At 37.5% G+C, this 25,623-nt stretch overlaps 1 protein-coding gene across 2 annotated transcripts in view; it reads left to right on the top strand.

Moving 5' to 3' along the window:
* ADCY2 (adenylate cyclase 2) overlaps positions 1-25,623 on the top strand; it is a 225,488-nt gene that overhangs the window by 92,895 nt on the left and 106,970 nt on the right. For both annotated transcript variants that reach the window (XM_065052707.1, XM_065052706.1), the window contains one exon: positions 9,471-9,620. In XM_065052707.1, the coding sequence (XP_064908779.1) occupies positions 9,471-9,620 (150 nt within the window). The remainder of the gene's footprint in view (positions 1-9,470; positions 9,621-25,623) is intronic.

Here is a 25,623-nt window from a genome sequence, read left to right as displayed (position 1 = left end):
TTATCAGGAAGTAATCTCTGAGGGTCTGTAGCAGTGCTTGTACAGTTAGTGTGCACTGCCTTAGTGAGTTTGCTGCAAACATTTGGCAGGCAAGAAGTATATTCAGCACAATGCTAACTATGGAAACATCTATACACATTTGTAACTGCACTGGGGATGTATCTACCCTCAGCCACACAGGCAATGTTGGCAACTACACAAAACACCAGAAAAAAGGCATACAATTTTAATATTTTTTTTTTTGTCCACCTATGAAGTAAATTTATGAAGATTTTTTCAAAGTAGAACCAGAACAAGACTAACTATTTATTTTCTGTCAAGCATGATTTTTTTTTTTTTTATTAATTGGTACTTTACTTTGCTTGTGGGTCTGTGTGTGCCTTGCTCAAGATGGTTGCCTCATGCACAACCTGTGCTTCTTTTAGCACTGATTCAGAATTCCAGGAATGATTCAGCCTCTCAAACTTTTCAGCACTGCCAAGCTAGCTGTCTCTTACAGCCATTAGTCTTGCTGCCGCTTGCTTTTACTGAAAAGTGCCTTGTAAATGGCCATTTTGAAGCAATTCACTGTCCACTTTTGTGTTACCTCCACAAATACGATCCACACTATCTGCACAGTGCAAACTTGTACTACAGAAGTGGACAAATGGGAGGTTGAGGAAGATGAAGAAATCTGTAGGAAGACAAAAGAAGGTCACAATTTTGAATGAATGCACAACTGGAAACCAAAGAAACCCTGAAGCAACTAGCTAAAAAGTCTAAACAAAGTGACTGAATTAAGGAGCACTTAAAAAACCAAAAGGAGGAATTTTTAAACCTTGCACAGAGGAAGCAAATTTCCATACTCATTGCAATTCTTCTCTGGCACTTTAAGCCATTATTCATTTTGTCCCTCTTCTAGCATTTTAAGCAATAAAGTGTTGGGGTGTTTTCTATTGCGTAACCCTTACATGAGGTCCCCCTCATTCCGGCTGGGGGGCAGCATTTTGAGAGCTCTCCTTGTGAGCTGATTATATTCTTTCTCATCCTTTTACTTCAAGAATGTGGTGACGGTAGGCACCAGACCTGTCTTTGTGGTCTTGCAAAAACCAAACCTATTGGTGTTATCCATCTAGCTGGCCATTCAGAGATTACTTCTGTAGTTTACCTGGTAAATCCTGCCTGGTCATTTTGAAGTCTTTTGTTATGGCGTCGATAGTTATTTGCCATGAAGTTTGTTCTTTGGAGTCTCAACACAGTCTTGAAATATCATGATAAAATTCATGTATAGAATAAAAGGGAGAAAGCATGCCAGTTTTTGTTAGGATCTGGCAAGACATAATACACTGAATTAGCCACTGCACCAGCCTTCTATGACACCACTACCTAAAAGTTCTTCAACTTTGTGCATGGATATCTGAGCTGTGTTTATCTCCAGACTACCTCAGAAAGCTGCTTGGAGAGAGGTTCTGTGCAGACTGATAAACTTGTACTGGAATGAGTTTGGGAGAGATGGAAGAGCTTAGGTTAGTCTGTGAGCATCCTACAGCTTGTAGAAATGTCTAACAAGCATATTCAATGGGAGTGCTGAAGGAAAGGGGTCAGTTTGTGCGCTTTTTTAGAGACACTGGATAACTGCTGATTCCTAGCTGTGATTTTGCTGCTTTCTCAAAGAGGAGAGAAGATTGAAAACCTTTTTCTGCAGAAGGTGGTGAATAATGAGTCAGCACAGTTTTCTGATCAGACTGGGATTTTCCAAGTAGAGGTAATGAGTGCTCATTGTAGAGAGCTGAGAAACACTTAAGTGAATATGTTTAACTGGTGAGTAAAATAGAGCAGAGACTGTTCTCTAGCCCCAGCGGTGAGCATAGCTAGTGTCCATACACCTAAATCCATTTGAAATAAATGTTAGGTGAGAAAAAATAGGGAAGGAAGAATTAACGTGTATGTGGATTTACAGATTTGGGAAACTGTGTTTAAAAGATTGACTTACATAACTGAAAAGCAAACTAAACCTGCCATGTTAGCTGGTCCTGAGAACTGCTTCCCTGAGGCAGCACATTACTTCTCAACATGTGGATGCTTCAGGACATATATAGATTGGTCTGAAATAGATAGTTGCTCCTGAAGACCATAAGGTAGCAAATGTGAAAATTAACTTTAAAAAAAAAAGGTTCAAGGAAACTGTAGATCTATAAAATCATTGTGTTCATGAGGTGAAAACTGAAGCTGTAGGAATAGAGAGTAGCATAAACACATCCTATTTTGAAAGAATTAAAGGGAAGCCTTTCCTTAAAAATGTCTTGAAGTTGTCTGAAGGCATCAACAAACAAATGGATGCATCTGGTTTAATTGATTTCTCTACTTGGATTTCCAGAAGGCCATTGAAAGAGTCCTTTGCCCAAGCCTTTTTGGGGACTGAGTAGCTGGGAGGGAAGGTCCATGTATGGATAAATAGTTCTTTAAAAGATGAGGAACAGAAGTTAGGAGTAAATCGTAGGTTCTTACATTCAGACTTAAAGAACAGAACAAGTATGGAAGCATGGAAAACGTCTCTTCCCTGGACAAGTACCTCTATCTGTTTAATCATTGCACTCAGCTAGTTTAAGAGGAACAGCCTATTCCTAATAATGCTACTTAGTATTTTGGGTGTCTATATTGCATTATATAACCACATGCTGCTATATAGGGCTTGTCACTAATACTGGCATGAATGTGAAGGACTGTGCTAACTTTTGAGGTGTTAGCCAGAATGCATCCTCATAAATGATGTGATTAAGAAAAAAACTGGTTCAGGGTGTCTGAAGTGCTTCACACTAAAGCATTGGAATAGAAAGCCTGACCTGACTAATGACATCTTGGTAGTTTTGAGGCATGAAGGAGAGAAAATGACATTATTTGTGTAAATATAGAATAAAGCAGCAGCATGAAGAAGTTTAAATATGTACTTCATTTCTTCCTGAATGGAAGCCAAATGAAGTGCCTTCTTTGTCCTGATTTGCTGACTCTTGATAGCATTTGCCTGACACCAGAAAATTGAACTTTAGGGTTTTCTGAGAATATATTTTCCTCTTAGATGCTTTCCAATTAAGAATTAACCCAAATGCTGATTGGAGAACTCAGTAGATTTCAAAATGGTAAACAAGATCTTAAAAAACATTACAAACACATGTAAGAGTGTCATCACTGAAAAATTTAGCTCTGAGGACATTCTGGAATCAGTTTAATCCAGTTCTGTAGGTCATCACTTTCCTCAGTTATACACCACTATCATTATTCTCCCTATCATTCTCCATATCATTTTTTGCTAAGTTCATAGTCAAAGACCACTGTTGCCTAGGGCAGGCTGCCAAATTATGAAAAGTGAACTTGACAAAAGTTTGTCATAGTCATCAGTCAAGCAGAACAAATATTCGAGGAATATTTCCTATTAAAAAGCTTATCCACGTCATGATGAATACTGACAGAGAAAAATATCACCTAAGGAAAATATTCGTACATAAATCATAATTTTATTTCATTAGAGATCATAAAAAATACTGTTTCAAAAAGTCTAATTACTGTTGTCTATCAATTAGATTAAAACACATTAATTGCCAGCAGTTTGCAAGGCAATAGAAAAATTGAGTATATGTTCTTACTGTAATTTATTAATGTAATACTGAGCTGTCTATTGATTTGAATTTCATTATATATTGATAGCTTAGAGTAAGTAGCATATGTAATACGCAGTACAGTTACACACAATATAAACTACAGTGATTGGGGAAGAAAACTGAAATCATCATTATGGTTTTGAGGATAATCTCATTTCTAGTTAGGCATGCCAGAAGTTAGTATGTTAATAAAGAGCCTGTGTGTAATTATCAGTTCATTTTTCTGTCTGTCCTGCGCTCTCCTGGGTAACTTTTAAACCTATTGATTAATTTCTGTAAAACTTGCCAGAAGGGGAGATATCTAGATATATATACATACCTCATGTATATATTCTCTAATTAAAAAAATATATATATCTATAAATAAATTTCAAAAAGACTGGGTAGATAATAATATCAAATAAACTTTATGAAGACTGATAGGTAGTACAGGAGAGATAGCTTAGTAATACTCCTGCTGAGGGAAAGAAGGAGAAATATACTGTTACACGTTTAACTTGGCAGCGTATTCCTGGTCCTGTAAGTAAACATATTTATATTACAGATTTATTTTTTTTTAAGAGTGAAGCAGATTAATTTATTGGAAAAGACTGAGGGTATCTCAAAAATCAGACATGGGACTTCATCTATAATATACCAAAGATTGATGTATTACCCCATAGATTTTTTTTTTTTTTTTTTTTAAGTAAACTGTTTAAATTTTAGGGTATTAAATGTCATTTTTTATATAGCACACTAGTACTCATTCCTATATCAGATCCAGGATCTGAAAATGAATCTCTGTCTGCGATAACATTTGACTTTTTAAGATGGATGAGAGTATCAGTTGTTTACAGATTTTGCTTCCAAAATTGAAGGCAAACCCAAATTCCTGTTAGTTTTACCTAAATATGTATCTGAATAGTCTTGAATTTTTGTTTGTTTGTTTCAATTAATTGTATATTCAGATGTGTTTGAGCAATTTTGCTAATAAAGAGATAAAATGACCCCAAATGTACATATAAACACAAGACCTCTCCGCAGGTGGGAAGGGGAGTGCAGTGTCTGGCTGGTTCCTTCTGAACGAAGATTCAAAATATGAAGAGTCATTAATTAGAGTCAATGATATTGATTATATGTGTTATACAGAAGTGATCTAGAGGGACCATAACTAATCCTTGCTTCTAGCGTATTTTTCCTGTTTTTGATTCAAGAGTTTACAGTTTATGATCTGTTTCCATCTGCACTAGCATATAGAATGGCTCCGTGTATGCAGAGCTGAACAAAATAAATCCAGTCATTCCACAGAATAGCCTGAAGCTATGAGAAACTTCAGTCTGTATTAATGATCAAAAGAAAACCACATCAAATAACATAGATATTACAGAAAAGGAATATCCTGCTGTTGTCCACAATGTTCTGATTGCGAAAGCTACAAAGAGAATTACACACACAAATTAGAAGACAGTGTCACAACTTCCTGGATTGTAAATGACACCAATTCCTCTTCCACAAAGGGGCTTTTTACCAAGTTTATTTTAGCACTGAAAATATGGAACAGTTTGCTGATGTCTGGAATAACGACTAATTCAAACTCTTGTTTTTCTGTCGGTTCTCAGTTATTTTTAGAAATCTTAGATGGTTGGGATTTTGTTGGCATTTTTTCTTAATTGTGTTGTTTCTTGCAAATTTGCAATTTGTTTTTTTACTTATATTTCTGAAAAACACTTGAGATTCTCCTTGTTATAGACAATGGGTATGAGGATCCTGGAGCTTCCTGTGTCTTCTTTTTATGTGTAGTGTGTTCTCACTGTGGCCTTCAGGAGTATTTAAGGATTTAAATACCTTTCAGCTTTCAGAATATTAAATATAATGTGGTAGTCATTAAAGAAATTTATTTTTACTCTTAATTCCTGAGGAAGTAAGTCTGTGGTTGTCCATATTTTGTCTGTCCTTCAACCTCTCATGTCCTGTACCCAGATAGCTTTAATTCATTGACTTTTGCCATCAGCTGTGAAACAAAAATAGAAGTCCAAAAGATTGCTACATTACTTTATGAAAGACAGAAGCTTTCATGACAAAGACCCCAACTTAGTGATCTCACTAAGACAAATACAAGAAAAGGACAGTTTTTTTGTAGGCAGATTTCATCAGTTGAACTTCTGTATGATGAACGCACTGCATTTTTTTTCAGCAACTCAGTGAACTTTAGTACTCTCTTGAGAAATTAGTCATAGCTTCTTAACTTTGTCTTCATTTGCTTTTAAATAGTGTATTTTGGTAGTTAAGCACTAGAAATCAGATTGCTTTGTATTCACTGATACTGAAAAATACATGTGCTTGAATGTAAAAATACAGTTCAGAAAATGCCCCATTGCCTGGAAGCACGTACAGTCTTCTGTAGGTTGAAAGAGATGGGAGAGAGATCAGGCATGGTAATGTTCCTTAAATGATTAGAGGTATACGCTGGTAGTTAGAGTACCTATAGAAAGGGTGCAGATGTCCTAGGAGATGGACTTGACTCTCCACTGACTGTACAGAGAAATCGGGACTTCTGTTGTGTGACTCAGTTTTTCCATAAGGTGAATTGAGTGGGAGCTTACTAGAATTTATGTATATTGTAGTAGGTTTGTTTTTTTTTTTTCATTCGGTGTCTGTTTGTAAAGGAGATGAACTAGGATCATGCAGTGCTCTCTTTGAGGTCACCCTGCTCTTTTTCTGCTGTTGAGTTACCATCGTTAGTTAGACCTTTTCCCACAGCTCAGGCTTGTCCTCCTCCTTGACAGAAGCCTGAACCACGTTGTGTGGCCCATTCAGATGCTCCTTAATTCTCTTACAGAGGTTCTTTGCTACAGTTTTGTTCATGCAGCTGATCACAGCTCTCACAGCAAGATGCAGTTTCTTATCAGAAGATCCACGACATCTTCTCTGATTATCCAATGTTTATCTAGAGGGGACAGAAGCAGGGATGAAGAGAAATAAAAAATTTAAAATAAAATTAAAAAAAACCCAAACAAACAAGAGGGAAAGAGAAAGAGCTGAAGAGTCCTAGCCTAGAGAAATCGCAACGTAGAAGACTGGTCCCACTCAGGATTTCATTCCAAGTGCTTCAGTCCATGTGGCATTCACAGCATGGGGTCTTCTCAGAGCAGGTGCCTGAACAGGGGGAGATTTTGTAGAATTTCATACTGATTAGAATACTTGCTTAGGAAGTGGAGAGCGCAATTAATTTTTTTTGGACTGAAGAAAACTTTGAATCTGTTCCTTCTGAGAGAATGCCTATGAGACTTTAAAGCCAGCCTGGGATGAATCTCTTCTCCAGCTCATACTTTGAAACTAGACCGCAGTTCAGAACAAACTGCAAAACATAGGAGAAGATACTCAGCAAGAAGTATATATGTTTTTTATTTTGTTTTATAATGTTAATTGCATTTTCCATTGAACAGTCTATTGACAATATGTATTTCACGTAATAACTCTTAGTGAAAAATACAGAAGCATTCACACAAGCCAGACTACATACAGGCAAAAAATTCTGTTGGTCTGAGTTAGAAACCAGTTCATCCATTTCTTGGATTTATTTTTTTTTAAGTTAAGACCCCAGTGACACATTTCTGAATGAACTCCATACTAGCCAAAAAATTATCGATGTTTTGAACACAGTTTCTACCTACATATTCACTTATACACTTATGTGGCTGTGGTATCTTAGTTATCTTTGAGCAGCCTGATTCAGGTACTGTAAGCCAGTGCAGAGCTTCATGTGGGCTGAATTACCCCATTGAGAATCTGAAGAGCTTGGTTAATTAGCTTCCTTGCCTGTCAGTCACTTGTTTCCATCTATTTTCTCACTTCAGCTAGTTCAGTCATAAAACTGTAATCTGTTTTTCTATGTCTGTGAAGATGATACTCGTAATTTATTCCTCCATCTACCCATCACAACATTTTTTTAAAATTTTGATTGGTTGTGTTCCTAAAGTTTTGTTTTAAATAATCTAAAGCTTTATGAACCTGGACAATATGTTTAGTAAGTTTATGTCTGGCTTTTCAACAATGATCCATACATAGAGATTATGACTGCACGTTGGCTGTTGTGAAATGTTTAATTTAAACTGTTTCTTATTCCTCTACTTCATAACAGAGGTTCTTTGGAGAAAACGAGTTATGTATATTTTTCTCCTTGATTTTACATTTATTTATTTTAGAAAATTTTGAGAACTCAGAGGTTGCTTTTAGAAACATTGTAATCTTAAAGTTTTAGGGAAAGAAATAAAAATGTTATCAAATTGAAAACATCAATCCTTTTTGTGGCAAAGGTGTATAGTTCCCACTTGTAGCTTTGTGGAACCATGAGAGGTGAGATGTCACACATGTCACGGAGGGAGGAATAGGTATTGCCTGTAGTGATGTTATAATCTGTGAGGAAAATAAAAGCATTTCTTTAAAATTTTCGTTTTAAAGTTTGTATTTCTAAAAGGAACATTAAAACTTCATGCATTTTTTTGTGAATAAAACATATTCCTCAAGGAGAAGGATTTCTGTTAACAGGACAATCTCATTTGTCTGAACCACTGTAGCATACTGTTGGACTTCTTTTCTGACATCTCTGGTTCTTTCACTACTAGCAGTTCACAAAAGATTGCCTGGTACATAGTTACACTGAAAGCAACCAATGACTGATCACTGGGGAAATCTATCATAAACCTCATGATTAGATTAACTGTGGAGAATTAATGAAATTTTAGACCCTTTTCTTCCTCCTTCACTTCCAGACCGTAAGTACTATGGCACCATGTAGCACATGTAATCCAGGCTATGTGATACACTTGAGCCTTACAGATAGAGACCCCTCCTGACCAGATGGCAGCTGTATTCCAACTTCAGTTCCCTTTTTGTATTATATTTTTTTATTGAATTAAGACTTGGTTTCATTCCTGTGTTTATTCTCCTCTGAAGGAGCTGGGGTAGGTAAAAGTGTCTCTTTTTTTGCAGCACTAAATTGGGGACAGGTGGAAGTGCTAGCATCACCACACAGTATTCTGTCCTTTTTGAAGTCTAAGCACAGGAAAGACCTGCCTTTCTGCTCTCTTTACTTCCTCTGAAATATCCCAGACAATTCATAAATAAAACTGGGTTCTTTAAGTGAACTTATTTCTTGTGTTCAAGTGTTGTTGTGTACGCTAAGCATCTAATGCTGCAAGTTTGACCCTGAATCTTATAAGTTTTGTATTTTAGGCAAATGCAGTTTTCTGGTAGTGGTGAAAAGTATATTCTCACAGAGAAATGTCAGCTCTCACTACTTAAACACTGCTTACTGTTAACTAAGGTTAATATTTATAGCAACTGACAGATAGTAGGGGGTCAGACTAGGGTAAAATGAAGAGCAGGCTGTTGATGTAGGAGGATCTTTTCACCCCTTAACTGTATGGCACTGCAAAGAAAATGTCTTGCCAAAAGAGTGTGGCAATGACATGGCTTTTGATGTTGTTGCTAGAAGGCACAGCTATTGTTTGACATCAGTCGATCATGATCCCACCTCTTTGAAACTCAGCAGTGAATGTAGAACACGAGCTGAATTTCTTTTTCAGATAATGTATACCACATTGAGTGGGCAAACATGTTCATTATTGTTCTTATTTAGTCCTGAATTAAAATGGTATTATTGCTTGGGGTATTTCCACTAATTGTGAAAGTTTTTGGAAAAGTGAACCTTTGCTAGAAATCAAACTAAACCAAAATACATAACTGCAACAATCTTTCATTGCAGGTTAGGATTATATTATCATCTTAATTAATATAAATACCCTGACACTTCTCTTTTTTTTTTTTTTTTTTTTTTTTATTTAACCTCCCTAGATACTGGCAAATGTCATCATTTTTATCTGCGGAAACTTGGCAGGAGCGTACCACAAACACCTCATGGAACTTGCACTGCAGCAGACGTATCAGGACACGTGCAACTGCATCAAATCCCGTATCAAGTTAGAATTTGAGAAGAGGCAACAGGTAAAATCACAGCAATGTCTGGGTCTGTTTTGCTCTTTTCACACTATCCCTCCATTCATCACTATACAATCCAGTTTGCTAATGCAAGAACACTTAATGAGTTACTTAAAGTTACTTAAAAAAATGTGCAAAATCTTTTGAACAGGGTTGTGCACAATTTCCATCTGAATATGAGAAGGTATTATATTTACTTGTGTTGTCAAATACATGTTTTCTTTAATTTGTTCTATGAAAATATTTTATGTTAAAGAAAGTTGGAGATGCTATATGGATTCTGTTTGCACACTATCGCTTTTGTTTTCCTTATTGAATGAGCTGTGTCTGTTTTACGAATCTTCAGTTCTTTATGCCCAAGACCAACACTGCAAAATCACTGTGAGAAGATATTACTGAGTTGTTTTTGAAAAATATTTGAAACTACAATACTGATGAATCATGTGATTATTTCTAGGGGTCAGGTATGTTAAGAGGAGCTAAGGGAATTGCATAATGAGACTGTCTGTCATTTATTGTAGCAGCTGAATAAAAGGCTTCTCTGATTGCTTTATATAGTTCTTTTTCTCTTTGCAAGTTCTGTACAGTGCCTATCATCCTGACAGATAGGTGCTTCATTTAAGAGAATTTGAAATACAAATTAGTTCATCAAGTAGTAAAGAAGATAGGTATGTTTTGCTTTGAAGGTCACCAGGCTTAAACTTCTATGAACTGTTGAGGGTCAGGGAATAGAGCCTTCACTGACACATTTCTGTTTTCACAGAAGTGCAGATGTTAACCTCGTATGTCCTAGCTGACCTTAACTGTCATGTCTGTCTCACAAATACCTGTAACCTTTTTCAGTATTCATCACCAACACTTTTTTGCAGCAAAAGCAAATGGAGAGTCCTTACTAAGATTTAAATAGGTGATGTGTGTGTGTGTGTGTGTGTGTGTTCAGAGGACTAGCTTTATTCTGCTGGGCACTTGGGTTGCATACTGGCTGCAGTCACTGCAAAACACTTAAGGTAGTCTTAAGGAGAACACTTTACAGTAAAGGCAGGCTTTGATGATTAGATACAAAGTCTGCATAAGGTACTATTTGCAGGAGAGATTGTGTAAGAGCAGTCATTTTTAAGTTTCCACCTCTACCTCCATGAGCTGTATTCACTGGATCAGTAGGCTTTATAACTGATAGTACACAATGCATATTTTACTATTTCTTGTGAATATGGGCCAGAGTATCTCCAAATTAGTTCCAGTGAGACAGCTTGTAAGCACATGGCAACCAATACCAGGTATCTGGAAGCGATACCGCTCCAGACTGAGGACTCTCCAGTGACATGAGGTCGACGTGATGGCTTCTAGGCTCATGGTGACATTGTAGAAGATGGTTAACACTGTTCCCTCTGCTCAGGCCTCAGCTGTCAGAAGTACACATGCAGACCATAATCAAACATCATAATTTATAGCACTCATCAAGGTCCCTCTTACTCAGGGGAGACCTGAGCTCTTAGCTTCCTGAGAACAGCTGTAAGGGCTCAGATTTCTATTACTGGTTGCTTTTTCCTACAGGCATAGGAAATGCATTGGCATATCTGCCAGAATCAGGAGGGTGTGTTACTGGACACACTCACCAGGTGAACTTAAAGGGGTAAGGATGATGCTTGTAGAAGCCAGTAGTTAGAACAGACATAGTGCTAGCTGGTGGCTTCTGTAAATGTGTACTTTTTGCTGGACACTACTAATTTCTATGGAAAGACATCAGTAAGTAGTTTTGGTTTCCTAGCGCCTCTGACGGTCTTGCAAAAGTCATTGAGAACTTGACAATGGAGAGAAGCAAAAATATCTAGAATTCTGTGCAGATGCTTCTTCCTCTTCATTGTTGGTAGGAGTTGTGTTTCTAATATGCTGGAGCACAGCAAGATGTAAAGCAGCAATATGGATAAATTTTACTGGTGTTATAGAATAATGAAGGACAGTGTAATTTTTATTTATATAAATATAAAAGTATGTGTCATCATATTTGTATTTTGATAGAAAGATATATAGATTTCTTTAAGACACCTCTATGTAGTGTATCGCAGGTCTGGATTATTAATAGATCAATGACATTAAACTAAAGTAAGTGAAGTATTTTGTGAATATTAATGATATTTTGACCTCTGATGGACCATTAAATCATCATATCTCCTTATAAAGATTTCTTTAGCCTTTATCCTCTCAACCCCATAATATGTCCTTTATCTCGTGTCACCCTTTTTCCAAACAAAAAGACAAGGAGCTACACATCCTTATTATCACACTTACGAATGCTAGGTATTTAAACATGAAAAGGTAAATAAGAATTAATTTTATAAGGTATTTGTGTGTTTTTTTTTTTTCTTTCTTGCAATTTGCAGACTTCTTTGTCTTCAAACATTAGTCCAGAAGTGGATATATTTTAGTCTTTTGATACTGCTTGTTTTGCCAAACAGATATAAAACATCATCCACATTGTTAGTATTCAGGGAGCAAGTCAATCATATTGCTGACTATTTTTAGAGGATTGAGATACACTGAAAAAGTAGTAGCAGGTGCATTTTAAAATCTATGAGTTTGATCAAAGCCTTCATTAGCCTTTGAAAGACTGTAACATGACCCTTTACTCTGTGTCTCTTTAACAAGAAAAGTTTAATTTACATCAGTGAGAAGTAACACAAACTACTTTTGTACAAGTGCAAAGCATATGTTGTGCTTCTAAATGTTTAAGGGCTCCAGATCAAATTTGAAAATTTGTCCAGATCATGGACATTGTGTCTTTTGTAATTGTTTTTGAAAGATGTACAATTTATACTCTAGATTGTTCCATGGGTTTCCTTTTATTTTGTTTGAGAGTAGGTTCATACAGAAGCAGCCAACTATTATTTTTGGTTGGGGTTTTTTGTGTGTCTTTGAATAGCATTTTTGAGAATACCATTTTGATTGTATCAATAGACAAGTGTATTGAATTACCACTCAACAGTTATGCCAAAGAACTCAAGAGAAACACCAAATTATCTGTTTTCAAGTGAGACCAGCATACATAAGTATCTGGTGAAATAGGGATTAACATATATATACTGAGATACAGATTAGACATATTGTACCCACTCCACTGTGAATTTTTTGGGGGGCACAGTGAAGGCTGCTGCTTCCAAAGGGATGGGAAGCCTGAAATGGGTCTCCTAAGTTCTGGACAGAGGCTGAGGATGAAGGCCCAGGTGAGGTTGGTCAGGGCCAGTAAGGCCAGTTAGTGCCCCAAGGGGCACTTAGGCTTGGCTTGGGTTTGCACTGTATAATGTGTGTTTGCACTGTATAATGTGTGTTTGCTTGCAGTTGTAGATGTGTAGAAGTTTATGTGTATTAAAAAACACACTTTTATGAACTGTGGTTTCATAGGTCTGTGCTTGATAACAGTGGACACTCTGGACTTTATTTCCATTAGTATACTTTGTTGTGAGAGTCACTTTTTTAAACTCTCATAGTAAAAGGCAGTATTTTTAAGGCCCACTTCGATGTTTCTCACACAACTTTTCTATCTTTTCAGTGTATATAAAAGAGAAACATGAAACTATTCTAACCTCTATTAATTTGCAGCCTTATTTCAAGATAGATATATGATCTCTTCTCCAAAATAACAAGTGATAGGACAAGAGGAAATGGCCTCAAGTTGTGCCAGGGGAGTTTTAGATTTGATATTATGAAAAAATTCTTCATGGAAGGGGTTGTGAAGCATTGGAACAGGCTGCCCGGGGAAGTGGTTGAGTCACCATCTCTGGAGGTGTTTAAAAGGTGTTTAGATGAGGTTCTTAAGGACATAGTTTAGTGCTAGAGTTAGGTTACGTTATGGTTGTATTTGATGATCCTGAGGGTCTCTTCCAACCAAAATGATTCTATGATTCTATATTTAAAATAGTCTCTCATAACATTATTTGTCTTACTGATGCATCCTGGCTGACAGTTTGTAGGGGTAATGACTCACTAACACTCAGTGCAAGATCTTCATGCTGACAAGCAGTTAGGATAATTGCTCTCCTCTCTCTCTTCTGGTGCTTTGCATCACGAGACACAGGAATATACGCTGAGAAGTTCTTACAACATCACAGGGAGGTGTTTGTAAGGTGTTGGTGTTCAGTGGGTTCTCTCAAATGCTGTCTTTGAAAAAGAGGCAGTATAATGATGGTTTTAGAAACAACACTCAGGGAGCAGATGAAAATGAATGAGGTTTCAAATCATCGAGTGGGATTTTAATTTTTTTCACCGAAACATAGTGAAGCAATACCATTCATTACAGGAACTGAAAGATTTCAAAATTGTTTTAAAATTAATTTAAAACAGAGAAACCTCATACATTTCTGAGACTTAAGGCTTGGTAAAGAACAGAAACATTTGAAATATATTATTTGGAGCTAATATGTAAAATGTGGATTCCTGTAAGTTCAATTAATGATTTTAAAATATAAGCTACTAATATTTTCATGGAAATTATTTTTCTTTTTTTTTTTCTCCACATAGCTTCAAGGCCAGTAAGCATGAAAAACAAAACCTAGTTTCTTTAATTTTTGAAGCCATTTTCTACTCCAGGTGTGTTTGTACACATACACATGGGTGAGGTGCCAATCCTTTATATTGATCTACATGTCATTACCAGAATTAAAGCCTGTTCTGAGGAAAATATTAAATGCCAAGTTCAGCATAGAAGACCACATGGAAGATGGATAGAATATGCAAGTAGAACCTGGAAATAGTCCACCAAAGGGCTACAGGGGTAATTAGGGAACTGGAGCTCATGACAGATGATGAGACTTAGGGAACTTTGGATGTTAGGCTGCAGCAGAAAAGGCTGCAAGGGGAATAACTAACATCCACCTGCTGCCTGAAGGAGCTTGCGGAGAAGATGTGGTCAGCTTTTTCTCAAAGGCAGACAGTGAAAGGATGAGGGGCAATAGGCACGAGCTGCAGCAGGGCAAATCGTGGCTGGAAGGAAGTAAACAGTTATTTCCTATGAGAGGGGTTAAGCACTGGGAAATGCTGCCTGGAGAGGTGGTGGAATCTGCGTGCAGGGAGATTTTCACAGCTGGAGAAATTGTTATGCTTTGACTCTGGTTGTGGGCAAAAGGGAACACAGAATAAATACAGGACTCAGAATCTATTCTTTGCCTAATTAAAGTCTGAACAATCTAATGAAAATACAACAAACAATTATTAGTAATATTTCAATTACAATAATAATAACAGTCACAGTCTACATTATCTAATTAACACAGAAAAGTGTAAACACGGCTAAAACTATTATGCAGAAAATCTAGTATATCCCCTTTTTCTCCGGTATTATTGTCAGTGTTCTGTTACCACGTAGCCCCACAATACAGTTCTGAGTTCTGCCATTTCCATGTGCTTTGTACTTTTGTACTGAGTTTGCAAGGCCTCACATTAAGGCTACTTTTTTTTTTTTTTTTTAATCTTTCTGGAGCTTTGTTTTCACTTGATTTGTCTGTAAGAACAATTTTCCTAATAACAAGGTGGCTATAGCTAAATAATTTTACTTTTGTCATGGCATGGTACTACCATAGTTATTATTTAAATAATATTAGTGAAAACTGTTCCGTGAAGAATGAGATATTTACAACTGTTACATAATGCGGAAAAATACAGACCTGGCATAATAGTAGAGGCCTTAAGAAGTGATCATACAGAATGCAGTGCAGAGGAATACAGGTATGTGATGATTAGAGATGGGACACAGGCTTGGCAGTGAAGACTTCAGGTCACCACTAGTCACCACTGGTCAGTTAAAGAAATGCAGACCTGGACCTGGACAAATGTGCTTTTTCAGGGGAACAAAGAACAAGTTCTAACACATATAGAACACCATATATATTAAAATTGGATATAGCATGAACTTGCAGACCGACAAAGAAGGAGCAAGATAAATGTGTGTTATCATATATATAAAAGTTACCCCAAGGAGATCCTAGATTGAGGAATAAGTAACCATCATCATCATCATCAACATCAGCATCATACTTCTCTTCCAGATGCTGATGACTTGCTGAAAGCCTCTCTCACTACCACTTCCAGGCTGAAGCTTTTAACCTTAGAACTCACAAGAACAGTTAAACCATGAACCTTTTACCAGAAAAAGGGTTAAAAACTAGGAAGTGTATGTATAGCCTTTTCTCCAGGCTAAACAGCCCCAGTTCCCTCAACCACTTGTCATCGCACTTGTGCTCCAGACCCCTCACCAGCTTCATTGCCCTTCTCTGCACTTTCTCCAGCACCTCAGTCTATCCTGTAGTGAGGGGCCCAAAATTGAACACAGGATCCAAGGTGGGGCCTCATCAGCAGACTACAGTGGCACAATGACTTCTCTAGTCCTGCTGGCCACACTATTCCCGATACAAGCCAGGATGCTGTTGGCCTTTTTGGCCACCTGGGCACACTGCTGGCTCACGTTCAGCTGTCTGTCGATCAACACCCCCAGATCCCTCTCTGCCAGGCAGCTTGCCAGCCACTCTTCCCTGGCTGTGTAGCACTGCCTGGGGTTGTTGTGACCCAAGTGCAGGACCCGGCACTTGGCCTTGTTAAGCCTCATACAGTTGGCCTCAACCCAGTGATCCATCTGGTCCAGATCCCTCTGTATGGCCTTCCAGCAGATCAACACTCCCACCCAGCTTGGTGTCATCTGCAAACTTACTAAGGGTGCACTCAGTCCCCTCATCCAGATCCTGATTGCTTGGTTGTCTTGAATCTGCCACATGACGGGACTCAGGATGATCTGTTCCATGACTTTCCTTGGTACCGTGGTCAGGATGAGAAGCCTGTAATTCCCCAGATCCTCCTTCTGTCCCTTCTTGTAGATGGGTGTCACATTTGCCAAGTTCCAGTCAACTGGGACGTCCTTGTTTGCCAAGACTGCTGATAAATAATTAGAAGTAGCTTGGTGAGCCTCCACTGCCACACAAACTGCCTTGTCCCACTCTGGTTTTGCTGCAGATTGGATTGGATCGGCTCCGCAGCAGCTCCCCTTGGTGACTGACATTTATTGCACTTGAGACTATATTAATAAGTTTTTCCATCACCGCCTACCTCCTCTCTGCTCCTCAGGCAAAGCCTGGGAGCCACAGGCTGTTTTCACCCAGCCCTGTTACCCCAGAGGGGCTGTTTGTCCCACAGTGGCTGTGTAGGGGTGCCAGCCCCCTGCCCTTGGCACACCCAGAGAGGAACCAGCACAGACAGGGCACAGACACATGGCCACCAGGCAGTTGCTGCCACGGCTAAAAATCAGGCCAATGTAAGCTCAGAGAAGTCTGGAGATGCTGTGTTGAATACAGAGCTTGTGGTGTTACAGTAAAAATTGTATTTTCTGAGCTGGAAAGGCCCCAAGCGACTTCATCTAGTTTTGAAGTCAGCCCTGTTTGGAACAAGATATTGGACTATAGATCTCCAGAGGTCCCTTCCAACCTGAATATTTCAGTGAGTTTGCAGTTTTTTTTAATGTATTTCCTATAGCAGAGTGCTGTGAAATACAGAAATACTGTGATTTCTGATAGATAGAAATGAAAAAGTAAGTGTCCCCTTTAATCATATCCTATAATGGCAAATGAATGTGGTTTATATCAACAAGAAAGTCCTATCAGGTACTAATGAAATTCTTCCAAGTTCCCAATACTGACTCTTTGTTTACAGAAATGTAACACCAGAAATAACGTAGCCATTTTTTCTCCAACTTATTGATGAGAATAATAGTAATTTTGCAAGACGAGTGTATATTTTTATCAAAAGTTCTGTGATGTGAAAATTATGTGGGTACCTGTTGTCAATTCATTATGTTCAGGTTGCCCAGTCATTGACAAAATTGAAATGGATTACATAGGCATGATGATACTACAATAAGAAGAATATTTTCTGATATCTGTTTAAAAGTCTGCAATTGATTTTCCCACAAAGTTCAATATTTCAATAAAATTCTGAAACTTTGATTTCAAGTAACAGCTAAATATGTTCCTGGTTCCTACCTGGACACTTACAAGTACTTCTCTTCATTCTACATTTTAGAATTGCTTCTTTATTATTTCCATGCTGAGTCATTTCACATAAAGGATATTTTAAAATAGCAAATAGGTACATATCGGCAGATTTAAAACTAACAGTGTTGTACAAAAATTTTCCAGATACAGCAGCATTTAGTGTAGACTGTTGACAAAAAGTAGGCTACTTGTTAAGAGTCCAAAATGTGAATTTAAGAACCTGCTTTAGGCACTAATGTTTTATAGTCCAGCTGTCTTAGTTTGTGGTTTGAGCTCTGTCATAGCTTAGAAAGGACGTTTCACTTATAAATTTCATATGGCTAATAACATAATAATTTTACATCATACATCAGTTACTTACTGGTGAAAATAGACAATATAATATTTATGATACCTTTCTACTTTTTCAGACTAGTTTATCCTTCTCATCATACATTAGCTGCTTAGTACTGTTACTTCATTTATGACGCCCTATAATGTTTTTAATGAGTGTTAGTGGTGCTTATGTGTTAATAGTATGTATGAAAGAGGTAAAATACATAAGAAATTTAGCATTAGCATTCTACAACAAAGTAGGAAGCCTGATTTAGCAGAAGAGAAACTAGGGATAATAGTTTTTAGTAGAATACTTTCGGTTACATGCTTCTCTATTATTTTTATCTAACCCAAGGTGGAAGAGTATTTTTAAACGATTTCATTCAAAACTCACTGTGTCACATACACCTTTACTTTATCATAAAAATGGGTAAGTACATAACAGCTCCTCAGGTGAATAATTTTAAAATCATAATTATTCTTTTTATATTGTTCTATCAGTGTTGGTGGTTCAAAGACAGTTATTTTTGGCCTCATATATTAACACTTCAGATGCTAATAAGACAAAGGGATTTCAGTATCTACGCTCATAGTATTTGTTCACTCTCACTAATGTGTTTAGCTTTTTGCACTGATGTTGGGATGTGGTATTCTGCTGCCTCTTCTACTAAGATGTCTATACCTTCATGACTGATTCTTAAAAAGAACGGTCTTTGAAACTTTTTTTTCATAAGAAGCTGCTCTTAATTGGGCAAGTTCTGATAATGTGTTGTATTCAGAATGGAATTGTGGGCTTGTCCCAGTTCACCACCATTTTCCTACTAGAAGTATATTTACAAAGCCTAGTTCACCAGGGCTAGACTATGTGTTGTTCATCTCTTTACAGCAAATTTTTGTGTTACCTAAATATATTCTTAAGGATTAGTTTGTCGTAAAAGTGGTAGCTACAATGGAACAGTTTCTTTCCACTCTCTGGAACCATACATTTAATCTCTGAATATCATAGGGAATAATTAGGGCTTTCTGGGTAATATTAGTAAAACAAGTGAAACTTTAACCATCATTCATAGTGACTCTGCACTTGCTACTGGATTACCCCAAATATTTTTCCGCTTCTTTAAACAGTCCAGTTCTCTTAGTAGCATAATTACATGTGCTATCAATGTATCTCTGATATTTCATAGAAATCGGAGTTGGACTCGATGATCCTTGTGGGTCCCTTTCAACCCAGGACATTCTATGATTCTATGATTGCTTTGTATATACAGTAAAAATACAATATTTCCTAGATGTTTGCATTTTAACTTTTTCTACATCCACATTGAATTATAATTCTCAGACCTTCTTTTTTAGTGCTGCAAACATTTCAATAAACTCATAGGCAGTTTTCAGTTTGCGTGGCTGCAGTTGCATTTTTTTCTTCTCTTGATTCCTTTTCCTGCTGCGCATTGTTTCAGTTGATGCTTTCGTACTGCTAAACACATCACTGTGTTTTCTGAAAAAAGGTCTGAGACAAATGACCAGCCAATAAATGTAATAGCTACTGGCAGAACAATTTCCTGCTCCCTATGACTTGTGAGCCTCAAAAAGTGACTGTGGAACATTCTTTGCATAGCACACGTTGGCAGAGCGGATACTCCAGGATTTTATTACCCAAGTCAGTTACCGTGTTTTACTTTTATGGCATGACCAAGGCCTGTGGGTCAAGAAAAAGAGTAAGGGTAGTGACGGGAGGTACAGAGACTTTGTAAATGCCTTGCTAACTGACCAGAGCTTTTGTAAGGGAGAGAAGATATTCAGTTCCTTGCCGGCAAATGGATCATGTACTACATTAGCAATCCGCATCTTGTTTAAAGTTCTGGAGGTATTCTTTCATAAAACTTCACTATTTCAAAAGTTGTTTAGGAGTTTCTGAGATGGAGTAGTGAAGAAAGGTGGTTGGTTAAAGCCTTCGTATGCAGCTTTTCGTTTCACCCCTTTGGAAAACTCCAGAGCTTCATCAGGTGTGAGATACCACCCTTTCAGTGCTTTTCCAAGGATCTGAGGAATAACCTTGAAATATGTAGAGAAACACTAATGACATAAGACTACTTTTCTTAAGCTATTTTCCAATTTTTGCTCTGCTAAATTGTTTGTAGGAGCTATGACATATCTCTTGTGCAGAAATAAGGCTTGTCATGTTTGGAAATGTTATAAACTATGCCTTTCACCCCAGGGAATGTATATTTCATTTTTAGAGGGAAAGATACCATTATTGGAAGTCTGATTATCTACATGAAGACACTTACATTGTCCACCGTTTTGAAATGAGTGCCTTAGCAAATGTCTTGTGCAAGTACCTACTGCACGGATCAATAGAAACACGGCAGTTCTTGCATGTAATGTCTTTTCCTGCCTCAGGACTTCATAGACAGAACACGTCATTTACCGTTTTGCAGCAAAGCAGATGAGATTTCAGCTACTTCTCTTTGTGTTGATCTGCAGTAATTTATTACATCTAGCATTCTCAGATAACCCAATGAGTCATGCTGCTTTAAGAGTAAAACGTGTAGTTTAAGGAGATACTAATTGCCGTGTTTTCATGGATATCCTGATAATTCTGATGAAATATATAGGTGGCAGACAAATGTTAATTTTTGTCATGCCACCTGCAATTTTGTCAGCCACATCAAAAAAAACCCTAAAATTAATAGCGAAAAAGTAGTTCTTTTTAGAAAGTTAATGTCTTTTGTCAGCAAGTCCAAAGTTTTCAATTGTTAATTATTCCCATAATTAATTGCCTTGCTTTTAAATTGCAGTTTTATTTCCAGTTTTAAATTATTTAAATACAACTAGGTCCCTTTGCCCTTACTATCATTGCTATGTCTTTTCCAGCTGTCTACATTCAAAATATTCTCTACAAGAAGGGATTACAGGATATTGTGGCTACAGAATCTACACATAGATTTTGATAACCCAGAGGCCTCTTCCAATCTCTTTTTTTTTTACATACAGAATTGCTCAGACACGACATAAACATCCTCATAATATTGTAAATAGCTTGAACATATTAAATGATTCTCTGTAATGAGGATTTTCCAGGCATCTTATCATTCTTGTGCCTATTTACTGAACTCATTCATGATTTCATTTTTATAACAAGCATATCTGAATACACTGTTGTCAATAATGTTCTCAGTGAATATCCTATAAAGAGGTAAAGATCCATAAAAAAGTCTTTTTACAAATATAGAAGTCACATTGGCCTTGTTAGCAGCAGCATCATGCTGGGAGATCTTGCTCATTGAGTTAAGTACCCATGAACTCTGTATTATTTCCAGAGTTACTGCTTTCCAACATACATACTTCCATATTGTAAATAGGGGGTTTGATTCTGAATTAATTTCCTTTGGGTATTTTAAATATCTTCTGTATTGCTTCTCACAAATAGTTCTGTATTTTTCTAGCATTGTTAATAACCCTGTCACTTCTAAATATTTTCTTTATGTCACTTGTAGTATTTTGAGTTCTTCAAATGATTGTCTGTATAAACATATATACTGGCAGTGCATATATGCTAAACAACTTAAGTTGGGGACATTTTAACCGATGTGCCACTGTATTCTTCGTCCGTGCTCTATTGAGCACAGGTTATAAGGAGAGAGGTGTGCTCACTGTCTAAAGGTCTTCTCGGCAATCTGGCTAAATTTTCTAGAAGTTCATATCCTTGTCAATGGCCTAGCTAGATATTACTTCTGACACTTTTCACATCTTCCTCTTCCTGTAATGTTCTCTTTCTTTCCTTTTCCCTCCAAACCCTTACCTCCATTTAGCAGTTTCCCTGAATCTGAAGGGCTTCAGACTGTGGCAAACACTCTCAGGAAAAAAATGATAACTCTGAAAAATACACTATTCCCAGGTGCTTTCAACAAAAAGACCATACCAAATGGTAGATGCCAAGTTTAGAAGGCCGCTCTGCTACCTGCTAGGAGCTGAGCTAGTTGTGTGCAAGGCCAGCTTGCTAATAAGAGCTGTTATGGAGAAAGCTGTAAGAAGTTATAGTACGGTCTTCTCACTCCTTCCCTTAGGAGCTGCTTTTTTGCTGAGGCTGTCAACCTTGGTCCCTGCCTGAGCTACATTGCAGCTGAACTGCAGTCACGCCTGTGCCATCTAATTTGTTCATATGGGACCCTGACCCACAGACTTGACTTTATGGCTTGACCTCAGACCTGCATGTGACAGTGTACTTGACTGGAGATCACCTGGCTGTAGCTTACCCTCATTACCATCTCCAGAGATGATCCTCACCCTGACTCACTGAAATGATATCATACTTCTTTGTTGGTGGGATCCTGAGTCCTGCCTCTTGGCTCCCAACTCTTGTGGAGTCACACAGAATCACACAGAATCACAGAATGTTAGGGATTCCTGTGACTCTTGGCCCCCCGACTAGCCTTCCCTTGCAGAACAGTCTGCCCTTGCTGCTCAGTGGCAGTTAGGGAGACTAATGTTTCTTTTATGGTGCTTCCTCAGCTTCATCTTCTAATGAATTGTACTTTGACTGTTTTTTGGTTGTTTTATCTAAACCCATCTTCTAGACAGAATAAACAAACATCTTCAAAACTGTTTTGCGGATGTCAGGCAAGGGTTCGGTCTCCTGTGAAATTAACAGAGAAGGTGTTCTTCCATCACTATTCACTCCTTTTGGCCTTGCCGAATTCCAGCCACAAAGGGCTCCCTCCTGGCTTTGGAGAGTCTAATCCAACTTGGGGTGGTCAGAGGTCACCAAAGGATAGCCAAAGACAGAAGGAGACATGAAAATACTTTAATACCTATCAAACCATGCGTATCGTAGATCTACAGGATAATGTTGTCATGCTGGACGCACAACTCTCCTCTCCTGGTTGTTCTTTGCTCCAAAGCCAATCCTGATGGACTGACTGATGCTTACTTTTTTGCTTATCTTCTCACCCTAAGCGTGTTGTGCAAGACACTTCTAAGATAATTTTAATTGTCCTAGCACAGACAGGGCAACTGATTTCAGGACTTTCTTAATCTGTTTCTGCACACTGTTCTGAAACCTGGCATTTGGCTAGATCTCTTTTTGAAAGAATTGGAGGAAACTCTGCATCTCATGATCTGGAACCTGACAGTTTTTGAGTTATAAATGATGTGAATGAAGAAGATCCTCATGGCTAGAAGAACAAGAGTCCATGAAGTTTCTTTTTTTTGGATTGATGTATTAACTATTCAGTAATTCTTGAGGAAGTCCCTCTGCTTTTGATTCCAAAATATCTTTGAGAATTAAGATATCTATTCTTTATTTAATCAGGAAAGCTTCATTTACAGTTATTTTGGGCTTATACTTGCAAAAACTATGGAGTTCAGATTTTTCTCATCTCCCTGCAGGATGTTTTCTTAGCTCACTCATTTGAGTTTCTCTACTGGACAAAAATCTGATATTTGTGGTGGCAAATGAACATGGATTTGATTAGTGTAAAAGGAAAATAATGTGAGCAATGGCTTCTTGTTTCCTCCTCTACCTTTTAATGAAGCTGTGCTTTTAGTGATGATTCAACTGCAAGTATAGAAGAGGGGGATGTCGGCATAACCAGTCCCAATTACACTAGGATTTCAGGGTGGAGTCAGACACTGAACACAGCTGAAGTTTTGCCTAGTGTTCCATTCTTAGTTGGTTTTATTTTACAGATGACATTCATCTTCAGCAGAGGCAGCTCTTCATAGTGGGTGTCGAAATGTCTTTGTCTTCTGAAATACAGTGAGATTTCTCTGAAAGACCTCTTGGGTTTTCCCTTCTAAAGAAAATCCCTTTCCTTCCTTTTGGAGTGTTCATTGGTTTCAGCAGTTTGTACTCAAAGAGAGTATTAGGAATATGACAGTCTTTCCCCATAGGTCACTGAGCTTCTCTCCAGGCAGCTACATTATATTTGAGATATTCATAAGAATTGTGCATGTGGATGCTTGTTGAAATGAGAAAGAAAAAATACTTAATACTAAGTAGAGGTTCTGTGAACTATTTTGCCCTGAAAGATGTTCACAGCCTGTGTGCCTTGCTGATTCTGAGCCATGGGGTTTTTGTTTGTTTGTGTTTTCTTTTTTTTTTGTTTTGTTTTGTTTTGTTGTTGTTGTTGTTGAGGTTTTTTTTTGGTTGGTTTTGGTTTTTTTAATATCCTTTCAGATTGAGAGGAATGTACTAAATTCATACAGGGAAGAAAGGGATGTAATATGGGCATGCTGATACTGTTACTGTTAAAGCTAAAAGGTGCACGTCCAACCTCAGATGCTTGGGCATATATGTACCTACGGCATGGTTATGTACAACAGCTTTCAAAGTACGTGGACATTGAGGCAAATAGGTTTTTGTTAAAAGTATTACATTTCTTTATTCTTCCAGATGATCAACTAGCTCTAAGGAAACCTCTGGTGTCTCAGACATGCTACTCAAAATGCTCAACATAAAAATATGTTTCTCAGGAAGTTGTACTTTAAAATCTGCCAGGAAATTTAATTGCAAGCCATTCAATCTGTGCTACTCTGCTAATTTTCAAACCAGAATGTTGAATAACACTAAATTGTATGTTTGTATAAATCTAAACTATCACATGAACAGCTGTCCTTATTGACAACAAATATCTTCTCATTACAAAAAAAAAAAAAAGTCTGAATGCAGTAGTAAAGGAAACAAAAACTACAGTCGAAATGAAGCTTTGTGTATGATTATGGCTGAACTTAAATTTTACATCTTAGTAAAAATCTGCTTAACCTTTCTAAAATACTGTATTGGTGAAACTAAACACCCTCCTTGAACTTCCTCTCTCTGTATTTCCTTATTTCGCTGAAACCTGACACTTTGCTTCTGAAGCCTTACCAGAGCCACTAATGAATTGTTTCCGGCCTCCTCCAGTTTTAATGTGTTTTCTGATGACAGAGATTCAAAAAGGAATAAAGAGGAAAAAGAGAAGTGTTGAGAGAAAGAAAATGTCCACAAATTTAACTACTTACCACTTTTACATTCACCTCTCATGTATCTACTGAAACCCATCTTGTGAACTTAATTGGTTCCTTTTAAAAAAAAGGGATTTGTGTATAACCAAAATGTTCAACCTATTTTCTTTAGCAGAAGTAGAATTGTAGAGTAAACCCTACTAGATCTGTTTTCAAAATGTAATTTGTAGAAGCCTTTATTCCTACTTCAGAATGTAGAAAAAGAGGTCTCAAATGTGAAGAGGTTATTTAATCCTTCTCATTGCTCAGTGGCAGGACAAAGTATACTTGAACCCCCCTCAAGAGCTGTCTGTGTAATCAGCTCTTCAAAATATGAAGTTTTTACGCCTGCTCTAGATCTGTTCCACTCCGTTTTTATCTTTGGGGAATATGTTCCCTGTTGCCCAACTTAAATACCCCACAATGTAATCTAGACTTGTGAATGCAATTCACAGCGGTTGTAAATAAGGTTTATGCCTTCTGTGCACCTGAAGACTATCGCCCTCTCTCACCTCAGTTATCCCTTCAGTGGGGAAACAAGCCCAGTTTCTTCCATTGTGGCTTATAGGCCATGTTTTCCAGACCTGTGACATCTTGTCATACTTGGTGCAATTGGTCCAGGTGGTTTTCTGTAATGTTACAGCACTTTGGCAGCATTATGTTTCCTGTTAACTTCAATT

Source organism: Columba livia, chromosome 2 (genome assembly GCF_036013475.1).
Source record: "Columba livia isolate bColLiv1 breed racing homer chromosome 2, bColLiv1.pat.W.v2, whole genome shotgun sequence".
NCBI classification, from domain to species: Eukaryota; Metazoa; Chordata; class Aves; order Columbiformes; family Columbidae; genus Columba; species Columba livia.
This window is presented reverse-complemented; position numbering and strand designations above follow the sequence as displayed.